General features: G+C 42.6%; 2 protein-coding genes across 38 annotated transcripts in view; one reads left to right on the forward strand and one right to left on the reverse strand.

The window, feature by feature from the left end:
* The window catches only part of PRELID3A (PRELI domain containing 3A), a 111775-nt gene that overhangs the window by 67082 nt on the left and 22728 nt on the right, over positions 1 to 21965 (forward strand). For 8 of the 31 annotated variants that reach the window (XM_067699773.1, XM_067699778.1, XM_067699804.1 and 5 more), the window contains exon 6: positions 7146 to 7209. The exons of 5 other annotated variants lie outside the window; for them this stretch is intronic. In XM_067699773.1, the coding sequence (XP_067555874.1) occupies positions 7146 to 7209 (64 nt within the window). 18 more of the 31 variants (XR_010933151.1, XR_010933152.1, XM_067699786.1 and 15 more) reach the window with 11 other exon arrangements.
* SPIRE1 (spire type actin nucleation factor 1) overlaps positions 7211 to 21965 on the reverse strand; it is a 206563-nt gene continuing 191808 nt past the window's right edge. For 3 of the 7 annotated variants that reach the window (XM_067699767.1, XM_067699765.1, XM_067699764.1), the window contains 7 exons: positions 21159 to 21301; positions 18495 to 18668; positions 14573 to 14710; positions 13918 to 13988; positions 13373 to 13400; positions 13140 to 13276; positions 7211 to 10880 (listed from right to left, as the gene is read on the reverse strand). In XM_067699767.1, the coding sequence (XP_067555868.1) occupies positions 10622 to 10880; positions 13140 to 13276; positions 13373 to 13400; positions 13918 to 13988; positions 14573 to 14710; positions 18495 to 18668; positions 21159 to 21301 (950 nt within the window). In that variant the 3' untranslated portion in view covers positions 7211 to 10621. Of the gene's footprint in view, positions 10881 to 13139; positions 13277 to 13372; positions 13401 to 13917; positions 13989 to 14572; positions 14711 to 18494; positions 18669 to 21158; positions 21302 to 21965 lie in introns of those variants that run through there. The other 4 variants (XM_067699770.1, XM_067699769.1, XM_067699768.1 and 1 more) reach the window with 2 other exon arrangements.

Raw genomic sequence — 21965 nt, forward strand, 5'->3', positions numbered from 1 at the left:
GTGTTCTTGGATTGGAAGACTCAATATTGTTAAAATGACTGTACTACCCAAAGTAATCTACAGATTCAGTGAAATCCCTATCAAATTACCAATGGCATTTTTCACAGGATTAGAACAAAAAAATTTTTTTTATTAGAACAAATTTTTTTTTTAATTTGTATGGAAACAGAAAAGACCCTGAATAGCCAGAACAATCTTGGGAAAGAATGGAGCTAGAGCAATCATGCTTCCTGACTTCAGACTATACTACAAAGCTACAGTCATCAAAACAGTATGGTACTGGCACAGAAACAGACACATAGATCAATGGAACAGGATAGATAGCCCAGAAATAAACCCATGAACTTATGGTCAATTAATCTATGACAAAGGAGGCAAGAATATACAATAGAGAAAAGACAGTCTTTTCAATAAGTGATGCTGGGAAAACTGGACAGTTACAGCTAAAAGAATGAAATTAGAACATTCTCTAACACCATATACAAAAATAAACTCAAAATGGATTAAAGACCTAAATGTAAGACTAGACACTATAAAACTACTAGAGGAAAACATAGGCAGAATGCTCTTTGACATAAATCACAGCAATATTTTTTTGGATCCGTTTCCTGGAGTAATGGAAACAAAAGCAGAAATAAATTAATTAAACTTAAAAGCTTTTGCACAGCAAAGGAAACCATAAACAAAACGAACAGACAACCTATGGAATGGGAGAAAATTTTGCAAATGATGCAACTGACAAGGGATTGATTTCCAAAATATACAAATAGCTCATACAATTCAATAACAAAAAAACCCAAACAACCCAATAAAAAAATGGGCAGAACACAACTGCTGAGCCTGCGCTCTAGAGCCTGCGAGCCACAACTGCTGGGCCCGGGTGCCACAACTGCTGAAGCCTGCGTGCCTGGAGCCCATGCTCCGCAACAGGAGAGGCCACCACAGTGAGAAGCCCGCTCACTACAACGGAGAGTAGCCCCCACTCGCCGCAACCAGAGAAAGCCTGCGCACAGCAACAAAGACCAACAGAGCCAAAAATAAATAAATAAATTTATTTTAAAAAAATGGGCAGAAGATCTAAATAGACATTTCTCCAAAGAAGACATACAGATGGCCAACAGGCACGTGAAAAGATGCTCAACATCACTAATTATTAGAGAAATGTAAATCAAAACTACAATGAGGTATCACCTCACACTGGTCAGAATGGCCATCATCAAAAAATCTACAAATAATAAATGCTGGAGAGGTTGTGGGAGAAAGGGAACCCTCTTACACTGTTTTGGCAGGAATGTAAATTGGTGCAGCCACTACAGAGAACAGTATGGAGGTTCCTTAAAAAACTAAAAACAGAGTTACCATATGATCCAACAATCCCATTCCTGGGCATATATCTGGAAAAGATAAAAACTCTAATTCAAAGAGATACATGCACCCCAGTGTTCATAGCAGAACTATTTACAGTAGCCAAGACATGGAAGCAACCTAAATGTCCATCAATGGATGGATGAATAAAGAAGCTGTGGTACATACATACAGTGGAATATTACTCAGCCATAAAAAAGAGTGAAATAATGCCATCTGCAACAACAAGGATGGACCTAAAGATTATCATACTAAGTGAAGTCAGAGAAAGACAAATATCATGCATCACTTATATGTGGAAAAAATGATACAAATGAACTTATATACAAACAGAAATAGACCCACAGACATAGAAAACAAACTTACAGTTACCAAAGGGGAATGGGGGTGAGGGATAAATTAGGATTTGGGGATTAACATATACACACTACTATATATAAAACAGATAACCAACTGTATAGCACAGAGAACTATACTTAGTATATTGTAATAAGCTATAAGGGAAAAGAATCTGAAAATGAATACGTGTGTGTGTGTATACACACACCCATGTATAACTGAATTACTTTGTTGTACACCTGAAACACTGTGACTTTATCTCCTCTTATCCTGAAAATTTGGCTTTGCCCCCATTCAGCAGTTAGTAGCCAGAGCACTCATCATCCCTGTTCCCCTCAGGATTGAGGAATATCAAAGAAAAGGGGGGACTGAAACCGGGCAGGACCCTGTGGGGCCTTCCTTGTGACAGATCCCACCCTCCTGTGTCCCCTGCCTCTTGTTTGTAGAAAAGTTTTAGCCTCCTAGGCCTTCCCCAATTTCCAAACAGATTTAATCAGAGAAGTGAGAAAATGCAGAAACAAAGTAAAACAGTTAAGCAAGTCAAAACAATAGTTTAGCCATAAAACAAAGTCAAGGACCTTTAGTTCTTCCTCAAGGGCAATAGAAAATATCCTGAGTCATATCCTGAGTTGTTTTGCAGATACTAAATCCCCCACCAGGTGGAGAAGTTAACTACACGCTGACCATCGGCACACAGACCCCCCAGAGTGGTCGGAACCAGAAGGTTGATGGTGTTGACTCCTGAAATACCACCCTGTTACCTCACCACCCACCAATCAAACAAACGTCCACAAGTTGATTAGGCACCCTGACCCTCTCCCTCACCTTGCTTTTAAAAATGCTTACCTGAAAGCCATCAGAGAGTTCGGGTCTTTTGATCATGAGCTGCCCATTCTCCTTGCCTGGCCCTATGTTGGGTGCCCTGCGCTAACTGCCGCACTTCCCTTCACAACCCAGTGTCAGTAGATTAGCTTTGCTGTGTCAGGCGAGTGAAATCACGTTTGGTTCAGTAGTTCTGTAACATGCTCAATTATTGGTAGCTATCATTAGCTACTAAAAATCAGCAAAATATTTTAAAAGTTATTAATAGTAACAGCACAAAATATCTAATCTCATAAAGCTTACCTTTTTGTGTGTGTGTGTGTGGGGTACGCGGGCCTCTCACTGTTGTGGCCTCTCCCGTTGCGAAGCATAGGCTCCGGACGCACAGGCTCAGCGGCCACGGCTCACGGGCCCAGCCGCTCCGCGGCATGTGGGATCCTCCCGGACCGGGGCACGAACCCGTGTCCCCTACGTCGGCAGGCGGACTCTCAACCACTGTGCCACCAGGGAAGCCCATAAAGCTTACCTTTTATCTTCCCTTATTTTCTTTTCTTGGCCAAATTATTTTAATATGACAAATTTGAAATCATTTAATATATTTTATTTCAGCCCAGTTGGCACATAAATTTTAATCAAAGTATTATGATTACTACCATACTATGAGAGGGGCAAGTAGTAAAAAGGTAATGAGTACGAGCTCAGTGCTGATAAACATATGCTTTGCATTTATGTAGTGGCTTCGATTATGGGTCTTTAACATCTGCCCATCAATTTGTTAATGGAAAAAACCTGGGTCAGGAGGCTGGGCTGTACATGGTGGCTCCACCCAGGGGCTCTGGAAGTGGAAGAGTGCCTGGAGAGGAACTGTGATGAGTGGCATTTACAAGAGTGGGGTCGGAAACCCAGACTGGCAAGTAGGGTTTCTGCGAGCTGCAGGTAACCAACAGATGCATGAGCTGCTGACTCAAGCCTCCCTATTCTAATTGCCCACGTTAGGCCTGCAGTGATTTGTTGACTTAGGATTGTACTCCTGCCTTAAAGGAAAAACACAGGGCTGTACGTGGCCCTTACGTGTTAAAGAGCACAGACTACACACTGTGTCAGCTGTTTTGAAGACGTTGATGGTTCCATCTTTGTATTGCTGACTTTTTCTCATTTCCATATTGAACCTGCTCATTCACTGACTCCACAAACATTTATTGAGCACCTGTTGTTGCATGCCAGATAGTTTTCCAAATCTAGGGACGTGATGGTAAAGAAATCTGACAAATATCCGTGTCTTCATGGAAACAATGTAATAGATGCTGACTGCAGTGGAGAAAAAGAAGATGCAGGAGTAGGAAGGGCAGGAAGCACTGCAGAGACATGGCAGTCGAGAAGCTATTAGAAGCAGCCCCTGGCCGGGGAGGAAGCCCCGTCTGTAGAGCTGTGAGACAGAACCAGAGAGTAAACGACTGCGTGAATGACACAAGGGCTCCATCCCAGCTATTGGACCTGTTCAGTGATGGAACTTGGCAGAGCATAAGCATCTGCCTGGCCCTCGACGTGTTTCATCAGGGCTGAGAACTGCGAGGGCCAAAGAGACAAGCTTCTTGGCTGGGGGTCCCATTACCACACACGGGAGGTGTGTAGACTGGGGACCCCTGTAGCTGTGGTAACTATTTCTTTGATCAAGCTGGACAGCAAGAGTTGTCTGTACTTTTGTTTCCACTTAACACAATTAAAAGTCTGTTACATGCAGTCATCCCTCCAGCTACTTGCTTCCCTTTACGTCTTGACAAGAGCACACGTCACAGTGTAGGAACAGAGACCGGCCAAGACAGACCATGTCTTTCCATCGTGCAGGGCTGGGAGATGAACCACCAGTAACCGGATGGTGCCAACACAAAGTGGCGGGTGCAGAGGTGTGTGTTTGGGTTTTTTTGGTCTGTTGTTAATATGTCAACTCATCTTTCTGTTTTGTTTTGTTTTGTTTTTTAATTTTGGGAGATGGACTCAGGTTCTTTACGGCAAATAGTAAAACTGAACTTGCCTTTGCCTCCCCAAGTTTCAAATAAATGCAGCATATACTGTTTCTTGCATTCATGTAATATAATCAGGTTCGTCATCAATACAGAGAAATATTGTTTAATAACACTTGGCTTCAGTAAAAGTGCTGGCGTGGATGCACAGAGATCTCTCTGAGTTTCTCACTACAGTGGGTCATGCTCTCGGTTACTCACTGTTCAGTGTTTGTGCAGTACTGGTTCTTTGACCCCGTGTGTTGTGTCTTTCCTGGTTAAAAGTGACCTCAGAGACCACCTCATCCAACACCCTCACTTTAAAATTGAAGAAACAGAAATCCAGAAATGTTAAGGTGCTTTCCCAATGTCTGATAGCTGTTTTGCTGCCATGCTGGAGCAGTTTAGTTAGAACCATTTCAGATACTTGAGACCACGTACTGCTGGAAGGTTCTGCTTCACTAATTACAGACTAGTTTGTGTTTTTTTTCCAGTTATCATAAAGCTCTTTTTGCAAGTGAATACCATTGTGGAGCAGAGTCAGCTCCAGTTCCTACCATGAAGGAGGTGTGCCCACCACCGGCTGCACCAGGAGGAGGGCCTTAGGCCACCACAAGAGCCGCGCAGAAGTGGGGGTGTCCAGCCAATTACACCCACAGTGCTCAGTCCAAGCTCACAGTCTGTGAATCTGACTCCTTAAATGACCTTGAGATTGTGGTAGGATGACCCAAGTCATCTTCCCTTCCTTGGTGGACAGCTGAAATCTCAGGCTTCTTCTGTCTTTGGGGTGTCTAAGATCAAAGTTTTTTCCCTTTAAATGAGAAGTTATTCTGTTTTCTGTTTACACCTTAGGCTCCCTGCTGCAGGAGCTACACTGCTGAGGTTTACCTGTGCAGAATCTTGCTGTTCCTTCTCTTTCTCCCAAGTGATTTCCTGCAGCTTTTACACCATGTTTGCTTAGGAATTTGATATTCAGGTTAGCTCTCCAGAAATCCTCAATTTCTCTTTGGCATTTCCACTCTCCCAAACACTGTTGCTCCCGGAAAAGTTTGGGGTGTGACATTTTCTGCTGTTACCCTAGGGAAAGGAACTACTGGGGGAGGTAGGCCAGGGACCAACAGATGATTCCTGCAGTTACATGGGAACATCAAAGCAAAGAATTATACAGAAGGGCAAACTTCTAGTGAGGCTGCCCCTTCTTTCTAGCCACTCCTGAGGGAAGGAAGTTCTGCCTTTTCTTAAATTCATAGACAGTCACGTTCGTTGGAGCTGCTCTGAGAGCACTCACTCCTAGTACAGGAGCCAGCGTCTGGCCCCCTGGGTGAGTGGAACATCCAGGTGATCCCTCAGCTTTTAAGCCCCAGGGACATAAGTGAAATTTAATTAATGCCCCAGTTTTCAAGAGCCCACTTTTAGAGAACTGTGTCCTGTCAGTTCTGAAGCCCTTTTACTTCCACTACTTCGATGGTAAGGAAGTGGCTCAGATTTTGCCACCAGCATCACAATTCAACAGCAGAAACAGAGCTGTAGAATGTTCCACACAGTAAAATCTATTCTAAATAGATAAATATATACATCATACACATTTTAATGGAACGAGCCAGAACAGCATTGTGAATTCAGTCTGCCAGGTAACTGCACCTGAACATTTAATTAGTGCAAGCAGAATTTTATATTAAGTAGGTTCTTAGCTCTTAAATTTTTTTGGATGAGCAAAGGGAGATGTTTCTAGACGTGGGCCTTAGGCTGACATGCAGGAAGAAGGCGCATTCTGATGAATGTATGTGTATGTATGTGTGTAACTGGAGTCTTGAAACACATCATATGCACAATCAAGCCCTTACCTAGAAGAGTTCTCCTTATGAAATTCTAGACTCTGATGATTTGCAACTATACAACTTCTCAACAGGAGCTGAGAAGGAAAAAGAAAGTTGCAGTTAAATAAGGGTTACCCAGAGCTTCCCTTCCTGGTACCCGACCTCTCTGTGTCTCTGGAATTCAGGAGGCACAAGGCAAGGGCTGTGACCTGGATTCAGAAAGTCAGTGAACATTAGAATTATGAGCTGACATCTTGTTACACACATGTCACAGAGAAACTTTAGCGGAAGAAGAGCCTAAAATATATCTGGCAAATAAGTAATGAATTAATATCACACTCAATATCATGTAATGTTTGGTACGTAAAGGGCTAATGATGCTCTATATTTAGTTAACATAAAGACAAAAGAACTTTCCTAAATTCATTCTGGGTTTAATCTTCCTCATTTTTTCTCGACCCTTTAAGAGCTACAGCAAGAAATTTTCTTCATTGGACATTTTAAGAATATATACCTTGAGGAATTCGATTTAGGAAAAAAAATAAAAGCTTTATCTTTCTATACATAATTTGTCGCCATAGATGTGACTTCTTATATAATAATTGTTATATATACTATTTATAGATTTTAGTTTCCTACCCTGCTGAGCTGAAAAAGGAGGCAGGCTGCTCGGTGACACAGCAGAGTTACGGTGACTGCTCATATTCATTTATTTTTCCAGTGTGGTCCTTGTAGATTGTATTTCTCAAGCTGATCATAAACTGCTGATGTCATATAAATATATCTTGTCTTCCCAACCTAGGTGGTTTCCAACAGCTAGTTACCAAAAGACATCATCATTTTACAACAGGAACTCCACAAAGAAGGTATGATGTAAAGTCATTTATTTTCCCCTCGATAAATTTTAAAAGACTTTAATGGAAAATGTTTAGTACTGTCATGTCACACTGAATGCCAGCAGTACCTTGACTTTTACACACAGGAAGCCAGGTCAACGTGTACACATTTCCCCACGGCCCTTCAGCAGTTTTGCATGTACAAAATTGTCTGCTATTTTGCTTTAGCAAACAGCAACATAATTTAAAACTTTCATGTCTCCTATGTGACACCTAAAATCAGTCCAACATTTATTAATACAGTTAGAAAAATAAAAGCCTTAAAAAATTCATGGTATGAGCTCACGGTGCTAATCACATGACATGAGTTTATGAGTTCATGGGATCTCATCAAATGTAAGATCATTTTAAAAACTCCTACATAACAACTTTCTGGTTTAATTTGAAAGGCCTAAGACTTGAAATCTAGTAAGACTGTTAAGTCGATGTACAAATCAATTACTTGATTTAACTTTTACTTGTCTTGGGAGAGTTAATTCTCATTGTCCACTGAATGAACGCCTTTCAAATATTAATTACTATATTACAGTATTTACAAGCTTTCTTATCTATCCTAAACTGACAGAAAGTTCAGCTGTGAGAAGGGTGAGCTCATGAGGCAGGGGATGCAAGGGAGGGTGTGAGCCTGGAGGGAGAGGGTGAAAGTGAAGCCCCCCACTGGGATACATCAGGCTCCAGGAGACCAGCCAGCCAATGATGCTGTTGTTGTCAGACCAGAAGTAAATGCCAACAACCAGGACAAAGAGGAGGCCTGGGAAGGTGTGTTATCCCAGTAGGAAGGGAGGGAGGAAGCTAGGCCTCAGGTCAAAGGAGGCTGAGGACTGAAACCACGCCCCACAGGCTGGCAGTGAATGACCCTCTGGAAGTTACCCGATTTGGTTGAGGTGCTGGGGATACATGCCATGGATGAGGGAGGGGGTAAATGCAAGAATTTGTTTTGGCACCAGATAGTGATGCTGATTTGATTTCTACAATATTAGCTGTGCCATGTGCCCTTTTCTACTGTACTTTCTGCAAACTGTCCCATGGAGACCTACCACCCACTTGACCTCTTCAATACACTTGGCAAAGCCTGTTAGTGCTGTGGACAGTGCTGTGGACGCTCTGCTAAGAGGTGCCCACAATGCCCAGACAACCTGCACAGTGTCACAAACCTGGAGAAGTGAAGTCAAAGACTAGATGTGCTAGATTTTATGTGCCTTGTGAATGTGGACGGGATTCTCATTTAGGGGGTTTAGTTTCTTGTGTTTTAATAACACCTGTAAAAAACTAGTTATTTTATTTTTTTTGCGGTACGCGGGCCTCTCACTGTTGTGGCCTCTCCCGTTGCGGAGCACAGGCTCCAGACGCGCAGGCTCCGCGGCCATGGCTCATGGGCCCAGCTGCTCCGCGGCATGTGGGATCTTCCCGGACCGGGGCACGAACCTGTGTCCCCTACATCGGCAGGCGGACTCTCAACCACTGTGCCACCAGGAAAGCCCAAGTCATTATTTTAAAAAGCACACTCTCCTAGGTCTGGTCTGTGCATGGATACAAACACCACCCCATCTCCCTTGCACCCTTCCTGGTGGTTGTTTGTTTAGAAGCTGCTCACACCAAAATTTTTTTTTTTTTTTTTTTTTTTTTTGCGGTACGCGGGCCTCTCACTGCCATGGCCTCTCCCGCTGCGGAGCACAGGCTCTGGACGCGCAGGCTCAGCGGCCATGGCTCACGGGCCCAGCCGCTCCGTGGCATGTGGGATCTTCCCGGACCAGGGCATGAACCCGTGTCCCCTGCATCGGCAGGCGGACTCAACCACTGCGCCACCAGGGAAGCCCACACCAAAATTTTATAAATGAGATTCACTCAATATAATGTTTAAAGCTCTTACGTGAGAGTCTTTAAAACTTTAAACGTTTCCATAATCAGTAAGTGTTCTCTGGTGGCCCACTTTTACATGCAAATACAGACAAACTGTTAACATGCATTACTTCAGTCAATTGGTAAAGTTTATTTTGTAAGTGTAAGTAATTTTAAGCCATTTACTAATTTATAAATTTCAGTCACGTAAAACCACTACCAGGGCAGTTCTGAGGTATTACTGTTAATTCGCTATAGAAATATTCCTGTATTGTGAGGTGGTGTGAAGTGTGACTGCCCTGCCTTTTGGTGAGCGGTGCTGACTACAGGTGTGTTCTAGAGAGAGTTCAGGAAACTGCTGTGCATGTGCATTAACCGAGCTTCCAAACATGACTGGCAACTTGACTGGCTGGTCTGCCAAGTGAACCAAAATCATAAAGATGGCCACGGAATGGGCCACACAAGTCGAGAAATGACAGTGTATAGTGCCGCCTCAACCTGGCTTCATCAAAACCCGTCCTACTCAAGTCACTTACAAGGAGAATGTGTGCAAAAAGCATCCACAAAGCCTATCAGCAGGTTAATTTTAAATGAACTAGACCATGTTTTTGCTTTTAAAATTCATTTATAAAAATAAATTTCAGTTTGAGACCTCAGATACCAAATTGTGGCTTAATTTAGTCGTGATGGCGAGACTAAAGTTATGAAAACCGCGGTTGGAAATGTGAGCGCTCCAGCTCGTTCCCTGCGGCGTGGCCGACGCACTCACAGCCCTTCTCCTATTGGCCAAAATACTCAACTTTTGGACAAACTTCTAGCCTGCCCTTGTCCCCAAATGCCACAAAACTTTAAATCTTAGACCTCCAATATAAAACCACTAGTAACCATAATACATTCAAGATAAGGAAAGCCCTGCACCTGCCTCAAGAGACACCGCCCCACTGCCCGGGCACAGACACAGCGTGGGGGACATGGGCGCCCACTTGAGCGTACAGCTTATTCAGATGCTTTTTACTGGAGCGCAGAGTAAAGTCCCTCCCGAGTCTTTATCTCAGAGCAACAATAATTTAAAACCAGTTTGAGAGCATGAGCAAATCCTTGTAGGTTCTGTGCTGTGAGATGGTAACAGCCTGGCCCAGCCTCCAGGGATCTGTGTGCATCAGGCAGGAACACTGTCGGGTGGAAATGCCAATATGACTTACTTCTTAGACTGTGCTGACTTTGACGCCTGTGTTAGACCGATTTCTCACACCAGAAGCTTTCTGCCTCAGTCAGAAAAGTATTTGAGGGACAGTAAAGAACTGAACTAAGGAAAAAGTTTCTGGCCTCCAAATCACCACACACACAGAAGCAAGTTTCAAATTACTGTCCTCTCTCAGTGCAGACAAGGGACTGGCTGATATGAACACAGTGTTCAGTCTGTGGAACAATGTGATGCAGCAAAACCCTGATCTCATGCAAACCCGAACCAGTTAACTGCGGCGAGAAGACAGCCCCGCTCAGTGTTCTCTCACGAATGCGACTGCACACAAATGCACGGGGCTCAGACCTCACTGATGGTCCTCTCTGAAGGGCAGTACTCCGAAGGGCCTGCCGAGGACACGTAGAAAGACTGCGTTTTCCTTTTCCATCTGGCTCTTTTGTTGGCCAGCACCAGGCTATGCCGGCTTGAGTTGATGATTTCTGAAATGAACTTTTTGCAGTCTACACACACCTCCATGGTGCTCCAGTCCTCCATCAACTCTTTGGGAAATTGGAGTTCTTCATCTGATTTGTCCACAGACTTGGATTTTGAGGACAATCTGGAAAAAAACAAAACATTTACGACATCCATTATTGTTACTTATAGTTCTACTGCAATACTAAGAAAATATGTGCAAAAAAAGTAAATCTGTTGGCAAAACATGATGGAATGGGTGGGTGATTTAGTCACGTCAGTGTTGTCCAAAGAAGAAGTTATAATTGGCGACAACTTTCCAAATATTTTTGGGGACTTCTCTGGTGGCGCAGTGGTTAAGAATCCACCTGCCAACGCAGGGGACACGGGTTCGATTCCTGGTACGGGAAGATCCCACATGCCGCGGAGCAACTAAGCCCGTGCGCCACAACTACTGAAGCCCATGTGCCATGACAACTGACCCGTGTGCTGCAACTACTGAAGCCTGCGTGCCTAGAGCCTGTGCTCCGCAACGAGAAGCCACCGCAATGAGAAGCCTGTGCACTGCAATGAAGAGTAGCTCCTGCTCACAACTAGAGAAAGCCCACACGCAGCAATGAAGATCCAATGCAGCCAAAAATTTAAAAAAGACGTCAAATTATTAAAAAAAAAAGAAACAAAATTTTTTAAAGAAAGAAACCAGGAAAACTTTTACTAAGAAATAATAATACGGGACTTCCCTGGTGGCACAGTGGTAAAGAATCCACCTGCCAATGCAGGGGACACGGATTCGAGCCCTGGTCCGGGAAGATCCCACATGCCACGGAGAAACTAAGCCCGTGTACCACAACTACTGAGCCTGTGCTCTAGAGCCTGTGAGCCACAACTACTGAGACCATGTGCCACAACTACTGAAGCCTGTGCACCTAGAGCCCGTGCTCCGCAACAAGAGAACCCACTGCAGTGAGAAGCCCGCGCACCGCAACGAAGAGTAGCCCCCACTCGCTGCAACTAGAGGAAGCCCACACGCAGCAACGAAGACCCAACGCAGCCAAAAATAAAAATAAATAAATAACGTTATATTAAAAAAATACTACTACTAAAAGCTCTTAGTATCCCTTCTAGAATTTTTGGAAAATAGGATATTCAGAGTATTCACCTGACTACTATACGTAGATAGATCATGAACTTTAACAACCGAAATGAAATGAAGTACATGTTGCTAATCTCTCTGATGATTCAGAGAAAACTTCAAGTTCTTTCTCCAGTGACCCTGTGTCATGGTTAATGAACATTAGTTAACTGTAGATGGTAGGTGAGACTATAAGAAATTGAAGTAAATTTATCTTAATCCTACGACAAATCCTGAAAAATTATCTTTGGACCAGCTTTCTTGTCATTTCGTATTTATCAAATGTGCTTCCCGCTCCACAACAATTCTCTATATCTGGGTGACTGACTATTTGGATTCCAGAGAGCTGGAGTTAACTAGACCAACATCATCATAAATGTTGTGGATAGTTTTTGGAAATAACTAGGAACCATCTACTCATTCACTATTTTAATTAAACCAAACAGGAACACAGAGCTAGTGCAGAAAAGAACAGACCATAGTTCGCCTGCCTGAGCCCATGGACAGCAGCCCATACTCAGAGGTCAGGATGGGGACTGAGCACAGGGGCAGGAACCTTGGGTACAGGTTACTGCTGGGCTCTCAGCTCCCTCACCTCACTGTCCACAGACCCTGACATGCAGAATGGCCACCATCCAGCATCTGGCACCAACACCAGTGTCCCTCCCAAATAGGAGGCCGCTGGTACATAAAACCCCAACACCCTGGGCCCTGCCAGCGTGTGGTCTGACCTCCTGTCTTTCTTAAGGACCAACACTAACCTTACTCTGCATTAAATGCAAAGGGATTGCTATTCGGGCACCTTTTTTCTTTTAAATTGTCAGCTCTTGGCATAAAGCTTTATTTCTGCCTTTACAATAGGAAAGTAAGCCAAAGTTATCACAGACTACTGTAAACACAGGATTAAAAAGATTTTTTTCAAAACTAAAGAAGGAAAGAAAGATTAGACTGTTATGTTCAAGTTTTCAACTCCATTGAAAACAAGGTCAGTTTTAAAGATGACTTTTAAAGGACACACAAAAGTAATTACTTCCAAAGTAGAAAAAAAATTAAACTGAGAGATTAAGTATCTTTCAGGGAGCTAGCCATCATCCCTTGTCATGTGACCTTTGGCAAGTTTTGGAGATTTGTGTACAAGTCAAAACTATATTAAAACCAAGCCACCCACCCACCCAAACTCCTGCAAGCCAAAACCCCACCATATCACCATAGTCCTCAAAAGAGCTCTCGCCTTTCACAAAGGATGCTCTGGAGACCCGGCCCCTTGCTCACCTGGCAATGCTCCGAAGTGGCCGATGGTGGCCAGTGGAGGGTTTTTCTGGCCTCATACAACTTTCCCCTCTCTGCAAGGCAGAAGGTCCCAATGAAAAGATAGGAAGGGTGGAGTATGGCTTGGAGGGCAGCCGCATCTAGTATCCCAAATAAAACTGAGAATGAGCAGTACTGTTAAAGAGGCAGAGTCAATAAAATTAGCACAAGTTGTGATTTCACTAAGCTTAGCTTACCTTTTTGCAACACTGTGAGCACACCGGCCTGTACACAAAATCAGAAGTGTTACTCAGCGTGATAACCACGAACGCAACTGCAGAGTTAGAGAAGCCGCAGGCTGCGTGGCTGTGAATTTCTACAGTAAGTCCCCTGGACTCTCTGCTTCTTCTATCAGAACGTAACAAACTGAGACAACTGGATTGCCAAAAAGACAATCACACTGTAAAACTTAACTCTTACACTGTCCTATGAAAGGATCAACTTACGTCTGTTTGGGATTTTCTTACTTGTCTATCCTGGGATCACGTGACAGTCACATCTATTTTTTTCTGTTCAACATGACATATTATTATTAGACCTATCTTGGATATGAAAAGAAATACATGCAGAGAAACTTTCCAGGCTTAATATCAAATAATTGTCCACTCTTGAAGCAATCACTATTACTAACTTACAAGCACAGCACATGATAACAGACTGGATTATTTCTAATATTGTTCCTCAGAGAAAAATGATGAAACAGTGGATCCTTGACTGCTGTCATCAATTACAAAAGCCTTACCTCTTACAGAACTGACAGGTATAAGACCAAGTGAAGAAGGAAAATCTCCTGGTTCGGCAACAAAAGCAGAGCTAAAAAATAAAAATTTTAAAGGAGAAAAAGGCATTGCCAATAGTTAATTTCCTAATTTGCATGTTTGGACACACATTTATATGTGGAAAGTTTAGTAGACAAAGGGAGAAGAGCATTTAGAGACCCTTTTATTAAGTTTGGTTCTGTGATAATTATAATCTGCTCTGTATTTGATTATAATTCTACCTTTAAATGGTAATAAAAGACCACAGTTCTCAAGGGTCTTGCCACCATGAAAGCAACCTGAAGAAGGTTCTGAAAAAGTCTTCTCTGTTTCTCAGATACATATTCTCTACAATCCTTTAAAAGTGTAACAACTAAGGGCAGACCTTGTTTTATGAAGGCATACCATTATTTATTATGGTGGTTTTAACCTTCTGGTTTTCAATTTCTCAGGGAGAAATAAAAATACTTTTGTGAGCAAGGCAGAAAAGGGACTGCCTGCCACGGGGTAAGCCTCTTACCTCCTAGAATCCCCCCAAAGTCCTATGCCATCTGGCCACCAGACAGTGTCCTCAGGGGACATGCCTGTGACCGACCAATCTTCTAACCCTGCTGATCCATCAACTGTAAGTGGCTCTACCTTTCCTTTTTTCAGAGCAGTGTAGACATCTTTATACTGTTGGTATTTTTCCAGCTCTGCCTTCACCAGGACCTGACGAATATGCATCACCTCCTCCACAGTAAGTGCTAGGCATTCCACTGGGTAGCAGAATTCCTCCTGAAATTCAAAATTCCACATGAATAAGAAGCTCCCACCACCCTTCTGGCAAGGCAAAGTTCCCCTTCAGATCAGTCACCTGGTTAGTAGCTTCAGAGAAGAAAAGAGGTTTCCCAGTAAACACTGGAGCAGAGCTGGCTCACTCTGGGGACCACACAGTTTCTAATTACACCGAGACAAGAGATGGCAGAAAACTTCCGGGACCATGTGAAACACTGTAGCCACTGAAATTTCCAATTAGTAAAATTTCCTCACATTTGTTTAGATGTTTTGCCTCAGGTATCTCTATTCCATGAAGTGGAGCTACATATCTATGCATTGAAATCTTGGGAAAAAAATGTTATTGTTCTAAACCAAATTTCTGTCAGTTTTCTCCCATGATTACACAAAGATATTATTTACTTTTGTGTTGTATATATCTGCTAATAGATAAATAGCAAACCTACAACATCGGTACTGTTTTAAAAACTGATTTGTGGTACCCAGAATAGCCAAAAGAAGGTGGTTAGTAATCGATATTGAGAAGCGTTATTTAGTGGTAAGTTACATCAGCACAGCCTAAAAACTCCTAACAGTGTGAGTGGAACTGGACCTGGAAGCCAGCAGGTACTTCGTCAGGCTGCCCCACACTCTCCAGATCTCTCATCACTTTTAAACAACTGCGGAAGTACAGTCCGCACTGGACAGATGTGGAGACACTCAGAGAACTCTGACGATAAATATCGAAGTTGGCTGTCTTATGTTAATGGTTTCCCTAACAACAGTGGAGGAAGATGTTGATGTAACTGATCCCACTGAATAAAGAGCCTCACACCATCTGCTCCCCAGCCGGCCCTGCGCTTGATTGGTGGGCCCAGTAGAAAGACAGAACGGTTTTGTGCGCCCGCACCCTGCTGGACTTCACAAGGGCTATTGTGGCGGAGCGACACAACCCCGATGTCCTCGGTGCACACACACTGTAACTCACGCCCACACACACAATAGTGCTGCTCACAGGCATTCTGGAATCAAACAAGCCAAAGGAGACAGCACAGGACTATGAGTGCAGTCAGTTTATGGAGTTTTAACATTTAGTTCTGTCTTTCAATCAGAGAAAAACAAAAATAAATCTAGGTTGCAAACTTGAAAAACATTAGCATTTACTTAAAAAAAAAAGTAGTTTGCAGAACTACTGCTTCTTACAAATAATCAATACAAAATCATCTCTGTTCAAGCTAACTTAGGGAAGATTAAATTTGCTAAAAATGTTTTGGAAAAAATCGTGCAATTGAACGTTTAAGATGAGCTTAGTATCTGGAGGGTGGGAGGATAATTCATGTGCTCTAGAATGTCTGATATACTCAAAAAAACCCACCATTACCCAATTTTCTTTCAATGGGAAGAGCTTTAAAAGTTGGCATGTCCAATATTTCCTGAGCTTCGCTTGACCCTGAGAACAGAGTGTGGGAACGGGCTCGCCTCCGAACGCTGGGCATCACAACTGTGCACAGATAGTAGGGTCAGCTGCACACGTCTGAACAGCAACTTTTCTCAGCTTCTGACATAGTTCATAAGAAGTATCCCTACGGTCATCTTTATTCATCAGCAACAAGCATGACTATCGTACATTTTCTGACAGTTACCTATGTGACAATATTGCTGAGCTGGAGTAAAATAACGTATGAATCTAGCAAACAAGCAGAAGACCACTCCCTGAGATTGGCTGTCATGTATTAGGAAGATGGTGCTGGTGCCAACGTCACAGCTGCGACGCCTGGGTGGCGGGGATGCTCCACACACAGCAACCCAGACAGCCCGCAGCTCCCAGTCCTCAGTCTCAAGTCATAAAGGGGCCAGTCAAGCACACTTCCAACTTACTGCTTTGACCCATGCACAAATCCAGTGTTCCATCAGATGTAATAAGAAATAGTGGATTTTTCTGTGTTCTTGTTCTTTTTTAAAATTTCAAGCAGATTACCCTTTAGTAAAATACCTTCCATCAGGTCAAATGCTAATGTTTTAATTCTGGTGCTTTCCCAAGGACAACAAAACTTTAATGCAACATGAAAGAAAATAATAGTTACTAGAATAGCTTTCATTATTTTTTCAACTGACAAAAAATATTAATTCAACATCCCCAAAGCCAAATTAAACCTTAACAGATCTTGCTGAGATGCTGATGCCCCAAAATGTGAAGAGCACTCAGGATTACCCATGAGCCGAGCCTAGTCCCCGTTGTTACAATGGGCCAGGTCACACCTGCAGCAGGCACTGACCTCAGTTCATGGCATGGACTCCAGGGACCAGAGCAGCACAACTCTGATTCTCTGGCTGCTCTGTGCTTCAGTATGGCTTCCAAATTTAGGAAAGGGAAGCTAAATCTTAAAGAGTTTTAACAGAGATTACAATATACTGTAGGAGCAGATGTGCCTTTAGAACTCACTGTTACGTATGTCACTAAAATGGCTGAGTTTTTGTTAAATATTCTGGTTATATTTACCATTCAAAAGGGGTCAGAGTTAGGGAGCACAGAAATCAGAGAGCATGGTGTATAATCTGGTTACTGAGCCAGAGAAGTGGAAATGGTCATACTTTATAGAGTGTTCTTGGTTAGCCAAAACTTCATAAATAAGTAGCAGATATTTGACAATTATCCAAAACAACCATTGGTTTTTGTTTTTAATAAACCAAAGGAAGGCAGATTTAAATAAAAATAGCAAATATTAAGTTTAATTACTCTTTTCTTTTTTCAAGTTCACCTTTAAATTTCAAGGTGTTCTCTGTCTAAAGTCACATGTAGACTTAGTAGACAGACTGTTTGGGGAGGGTTGAAAATAAAAATAAAATGTCAGCAGATCTTCAGAAACAGCAGCAGGAGGGACAGGATTAAATGCCACCTCCGCATCTGACCATGTGCTCACAGGGCCAGATCTAAAATGAAAAAAAGAAGAGATTTATCCTGTATTTCACGGCAAATAAAGAGAAAGGAATCTGTTGTACCTCATTTACATTCAGTCTCTTTTCTAAACCAAGCTGGGTCATAAAGAAAAAGAAACCAGCTGCTGGTTTGCTTATCCAGGACAGGTCTGGTAAACAGGATGGTGGAGAGCCGGGCTGGGCGGCTGCCGACACCTGGTCAGCAGGTCAGCAGCTTGGGTCACACTGGGGGCAGGGGAAACCTCAATATGGTCCGAGGCTTTTTATCCCACTTAAGTTCGGAAACTATTATACTTCCTTTAAAAAATGTATTCTGTATGAAAATCTCAAAAACAATACAAAATGAGAATTATTTAAAATATTTTACATAATCACATCAATTTAAAAAAACTTCAAATTTCTCTCTACAGAGAAGCACGGTGATTTTTCATAACAACCACATAACATCCTGACCATCACAACACAGCTTTAAAGGTGCTGGAGAAGAGAAGGAGTGCCCGAGCCTCCCTGGCCAGGCAGCTGAGTGTATGGGCAACGGCTCTTCTGAGGGTGGGGCAGCCCTGGGCTGGGGGAAGGCCCTGATTGGGGGGTGGGGGGTGGGGGGACGTGGTTCAATCAGGGGGCTCAGAAGCACCGCCCACAGCTCCTCTGTGCTGATGCCGCTGCATTCTGAGTTTGTTGTCCTTTCACTGTCGTCCCGTCAATTGAGATCATGGTGTGATCTACGCATCTACCAAAGATTGGAATCAACAGAAGAAGCAAAGTGTCCATCTAAGCTGTTAATTTTTGCAGAGTGCGGTAGCTGAGGGATCACTGCCGAAGAGGCAGAGAGGAAAATAATTCCCAGAACCAGCAGAAAGAGGCCAACCTTTGCGGATTTCCACCTGCTGGTAAAAGCTCTCTCACACAGATAATACATAGCCCCTGCTACCCCCAACAAGGCTGCCTCCAAAGGGTGAGAGCCGAGCAGAGAAGCTGTTTGAAGGGTAGAAAAAAGCGGTCGGAAAGGTGTCGTTGGCCATACTCTGGTTATCCTAGGAACCTGAACAATAGATAAAGGAAAAGAAAACGGCAGGGGAAAAAGAAAAGGAGAAAATAATGCTGAATATGAGTGACCTACAAATAGCGATTACAGAGCATGAAACAAAAATAAACAAAACAGAAACACCACGGAGGATGTTAATGGTAGATTCCACATGCAAGTCCATGCCATCGTCTGCATCCACATGTATCAGTCAGGAGCCCAACCATGCCTAGAGAACCTCAGAGTTCACACGGCAACACTTAAGCTTTCTGGAACTCGGCTGTCCTGTGAACACTGAGTCTCCTGCACAGGGCTCGGTGGGATGCAGGCCAGAGGCGAATGCAGAAACATACACCACGCAGCCACCCCTCCCCTGGTCGGTACTTAAAAACAAGTCGCCTTCATTTAGAGGCGTCATCCACAATCATCTGACCAAATGATGAAAAGAATTACACTTTCAACATCCTAAGGAAAGGGAGGAAGATACAATAAAAATGAAAATCAGTAACAACAAAGACATTTCTGCCATTTTTAGTTGAGAGCTTATAAATACAAAACATTTCCATGTTTTCTAAAACATAGCTAAAATTTTAAATTATCATACTTTTAAAAACAATACTTACCAAGCTAGATGGCACTACCATTAAAGGAGTGTGATTTTATGGATTTCCCAAGATAAACTACTGGCAAGAAAAGTCAGGACTTTGACCTGGAGGTTCTTTTGTCTCAGCTGGTGTCTAGAGGCACTTCGGGGGCAGAGTTCTGTGCCGACCACAGGTCTCCCCTGCCTGCTCACTGAGCCCCTTCTCCGCCATGGCATGTGGGTTGTATCTTCCTCTCCTTCTCCATAAAAAACTGACAGCCGGACCACACACACACTGAGTTCCCCTTCACCAGGAAATATATATCTCACGGGCCTTTCTTGGTAAAGCTTCCATCACTAGCCAAAAAATCCTTGTAGTTGATCTGACAGTTTCTTTTTTATTTATTTTATTTAATTTTATTTATTTTGTTATCTTTTTGCGTTACGTGGGCCTCTCACTGATGTGGCCTCTCCCGTTGCGGAGCACAGGCTCCGGACGTGCAGGTTCAGCGGCCATGGCTCACGGGCCCAGCCGCTCCGCGGCATGTGGGATCTTCCTGGACCAGGGCACGAACCCGTGTCCCCTGCATCGGCAGGCGGACTCTCAACCACTGCACCACCAGGGAAGCCCGATCTGACAGTTTCTTTACACTGATAATTTTAAAATTTAAGCCTAACCTCAACAATGATGTCATATGATCACAAGGCCAGGTACACAGCTGAATGCTAAACTGACTTCTAGGAAAAGCTGTGAAGAAAAGAATCTCCTAATCGCTGGACTTGTGGGAAAAAAAAAAAAGGAGTTCTCTCTTTTTCAGTTGTGACAATATTTTCCAGTTGTGACAATAACTGTGTATTTTGCTAAATAACTTACTGACAAAAGTCTTTGGATTTTAAACTTTGAACCTGGTGGGTCAGAGTTCTGTTTTTCAGTTGGTAAACCACTGATGAGGCTGTACTTCACCATATATCAGTGTGTGGTGATTATTTAGGAGTTAGAGGAATCCTAACAGGAGTTGCCATGAAATCATTAGTTCTTTAATCACATTATTTGGGAATAGAGAAGACTGATCAAATTTCAACACTATCAGCATGGTTCAAACTTCGTTTCTTCACAAGATCCATACTATCTCCCTTCACCTGGACAGAGGGACCTCTGTCATTGCTTCATTTGAACCCCTGATGATTCATCGCAGCCTAAAAGTATGGACTGAGTGTAGTCCAGTGTTTTATTCATGAGAATCTGAAGAATAATTAGGTATCAGGTTGGCTGCTGGTAGAATTATTGACTGAAGCCCTGCATCTTGCCTACAAGTATTTTAGAAGTCAAGTGGGACAGAAAGAGTCTTCGCGGGCTTTCTCTGGCTGGCAGACCTGTTAGCTCTTCCTGGAAGGGCCTTGTGTGCCACATCCCCTGTCTGAGAAATGAGTAGCCCCTACATGAGCCTGGAAGTCTCCGGAAAACAGCAAAAACTGTCAACCCGTCCAAATAGCTGCTTTGGCTCCAATATCACAAAACATGCTTGAAAACAATGAACAATGGTTTTTCATGGATCAAAATTCTCCCCTTGGACTTCTGCCTCAATAAAAGAGTCTACTGTAGTCAGACTTCACTAAGTTTTGTGTTTAGTTTCAACAATTTTTAAGTGGATTAATGCCCTTTGAAAGGAAGAAAGTATTTCTTTAATAAATATCCATACTTTCAACCATTAATAAGTCTTCTGGGAAAAAAAAAGTACTTTAAATGAACAAAGAATGGTTAGACTTCATTTGGGTTACTCTTAGGTTTGGTTTTCTTTAGCTACTAAAAACCAGTAAGGTTATTTAAAGTTCAGTCTAGCTTTTGGAAGTTTCTCAAGGAAGCTAATGATTCCAGACCCTCTAACTGCTCGCAAGTTACTCTGCAGAGTCTGTCGGTTACTTACGAGAGACCGGGAGCTCTGCCTGGACGCTGGCAGGAACTGTCTCACGTTAGTGGGTGTTTCCTTTTCAATGGAATGTCGTCTCTGGGGTGGCTGCCGTCGTTCTGGCTGGGGTGTGGAGGATATGGGCAAGAACTTCGGAGGGTCTAAAGAAACGGAATGAACCACACTGAAATCAACTCTCTTATAAAAAAAACTTAAGTTTTGAATTTCTAACAGAAAACCCTTTGTCATTTGTGACAAACACTGCATTCAAAGATGAACTGTTTATTTTGTTGGAGAGGTATATTAAGATTGGAGGTCCGTAGGGGGATACTGGAAGGATTGTTATAGAAGAATCTTTGCAAGATAAACTTGCTACATAAATAGAAAGGAAAAGGAAAAAACAGTTTTTAACGTTCATTCAAATTCATGCATAAAACACAATATAAATAGTCTCTCAGATTTGTAATACAAATGCCATCATGGTATTTTCCACAGAATTTTGCAGTTAAAGAGTCTCAGGCTTTATTTAAATTTTCTTTTAATTGGACAAAAGACTTGTATTCAATAAAAAATTTTTAGAGCAAAAAATTCAAGAAGTAGATCTTGGACTTTATTTTAAAAGCATGTAAAAATTATGTATTCTGTGTGTCAAATCATACCAGAATTCTCAAGTGTACCCTCCTTTTACATTCTTTTTGAAAATAAAATATGAAAACTCTTTCTTCTTGATGTGTATCAAGATATTTTATCCTTAGGTTTAAATCAAGCTTTATTTAAATTTCAAAAAATAAATTCCAGCTTCAATGTTAATACTATATATGCCAC

The sequence above is a fragment of the Pseudorca crassidens genome, chromosome 12 (genome assembly GCF_039906515.1).
Source record: "Pseudorca crassidens isolate mPseCra1 chromosome 12, mPseCra1.hap1, whole genome shotgun sequence".
Taxonomy (NCBI): domain Eukaryota; kingdom Metazoa; phylum Chordata; class Mammalia; order Artiodactyla; family Delphinidae; genus Pseudorca; species Pseudorca crassidens.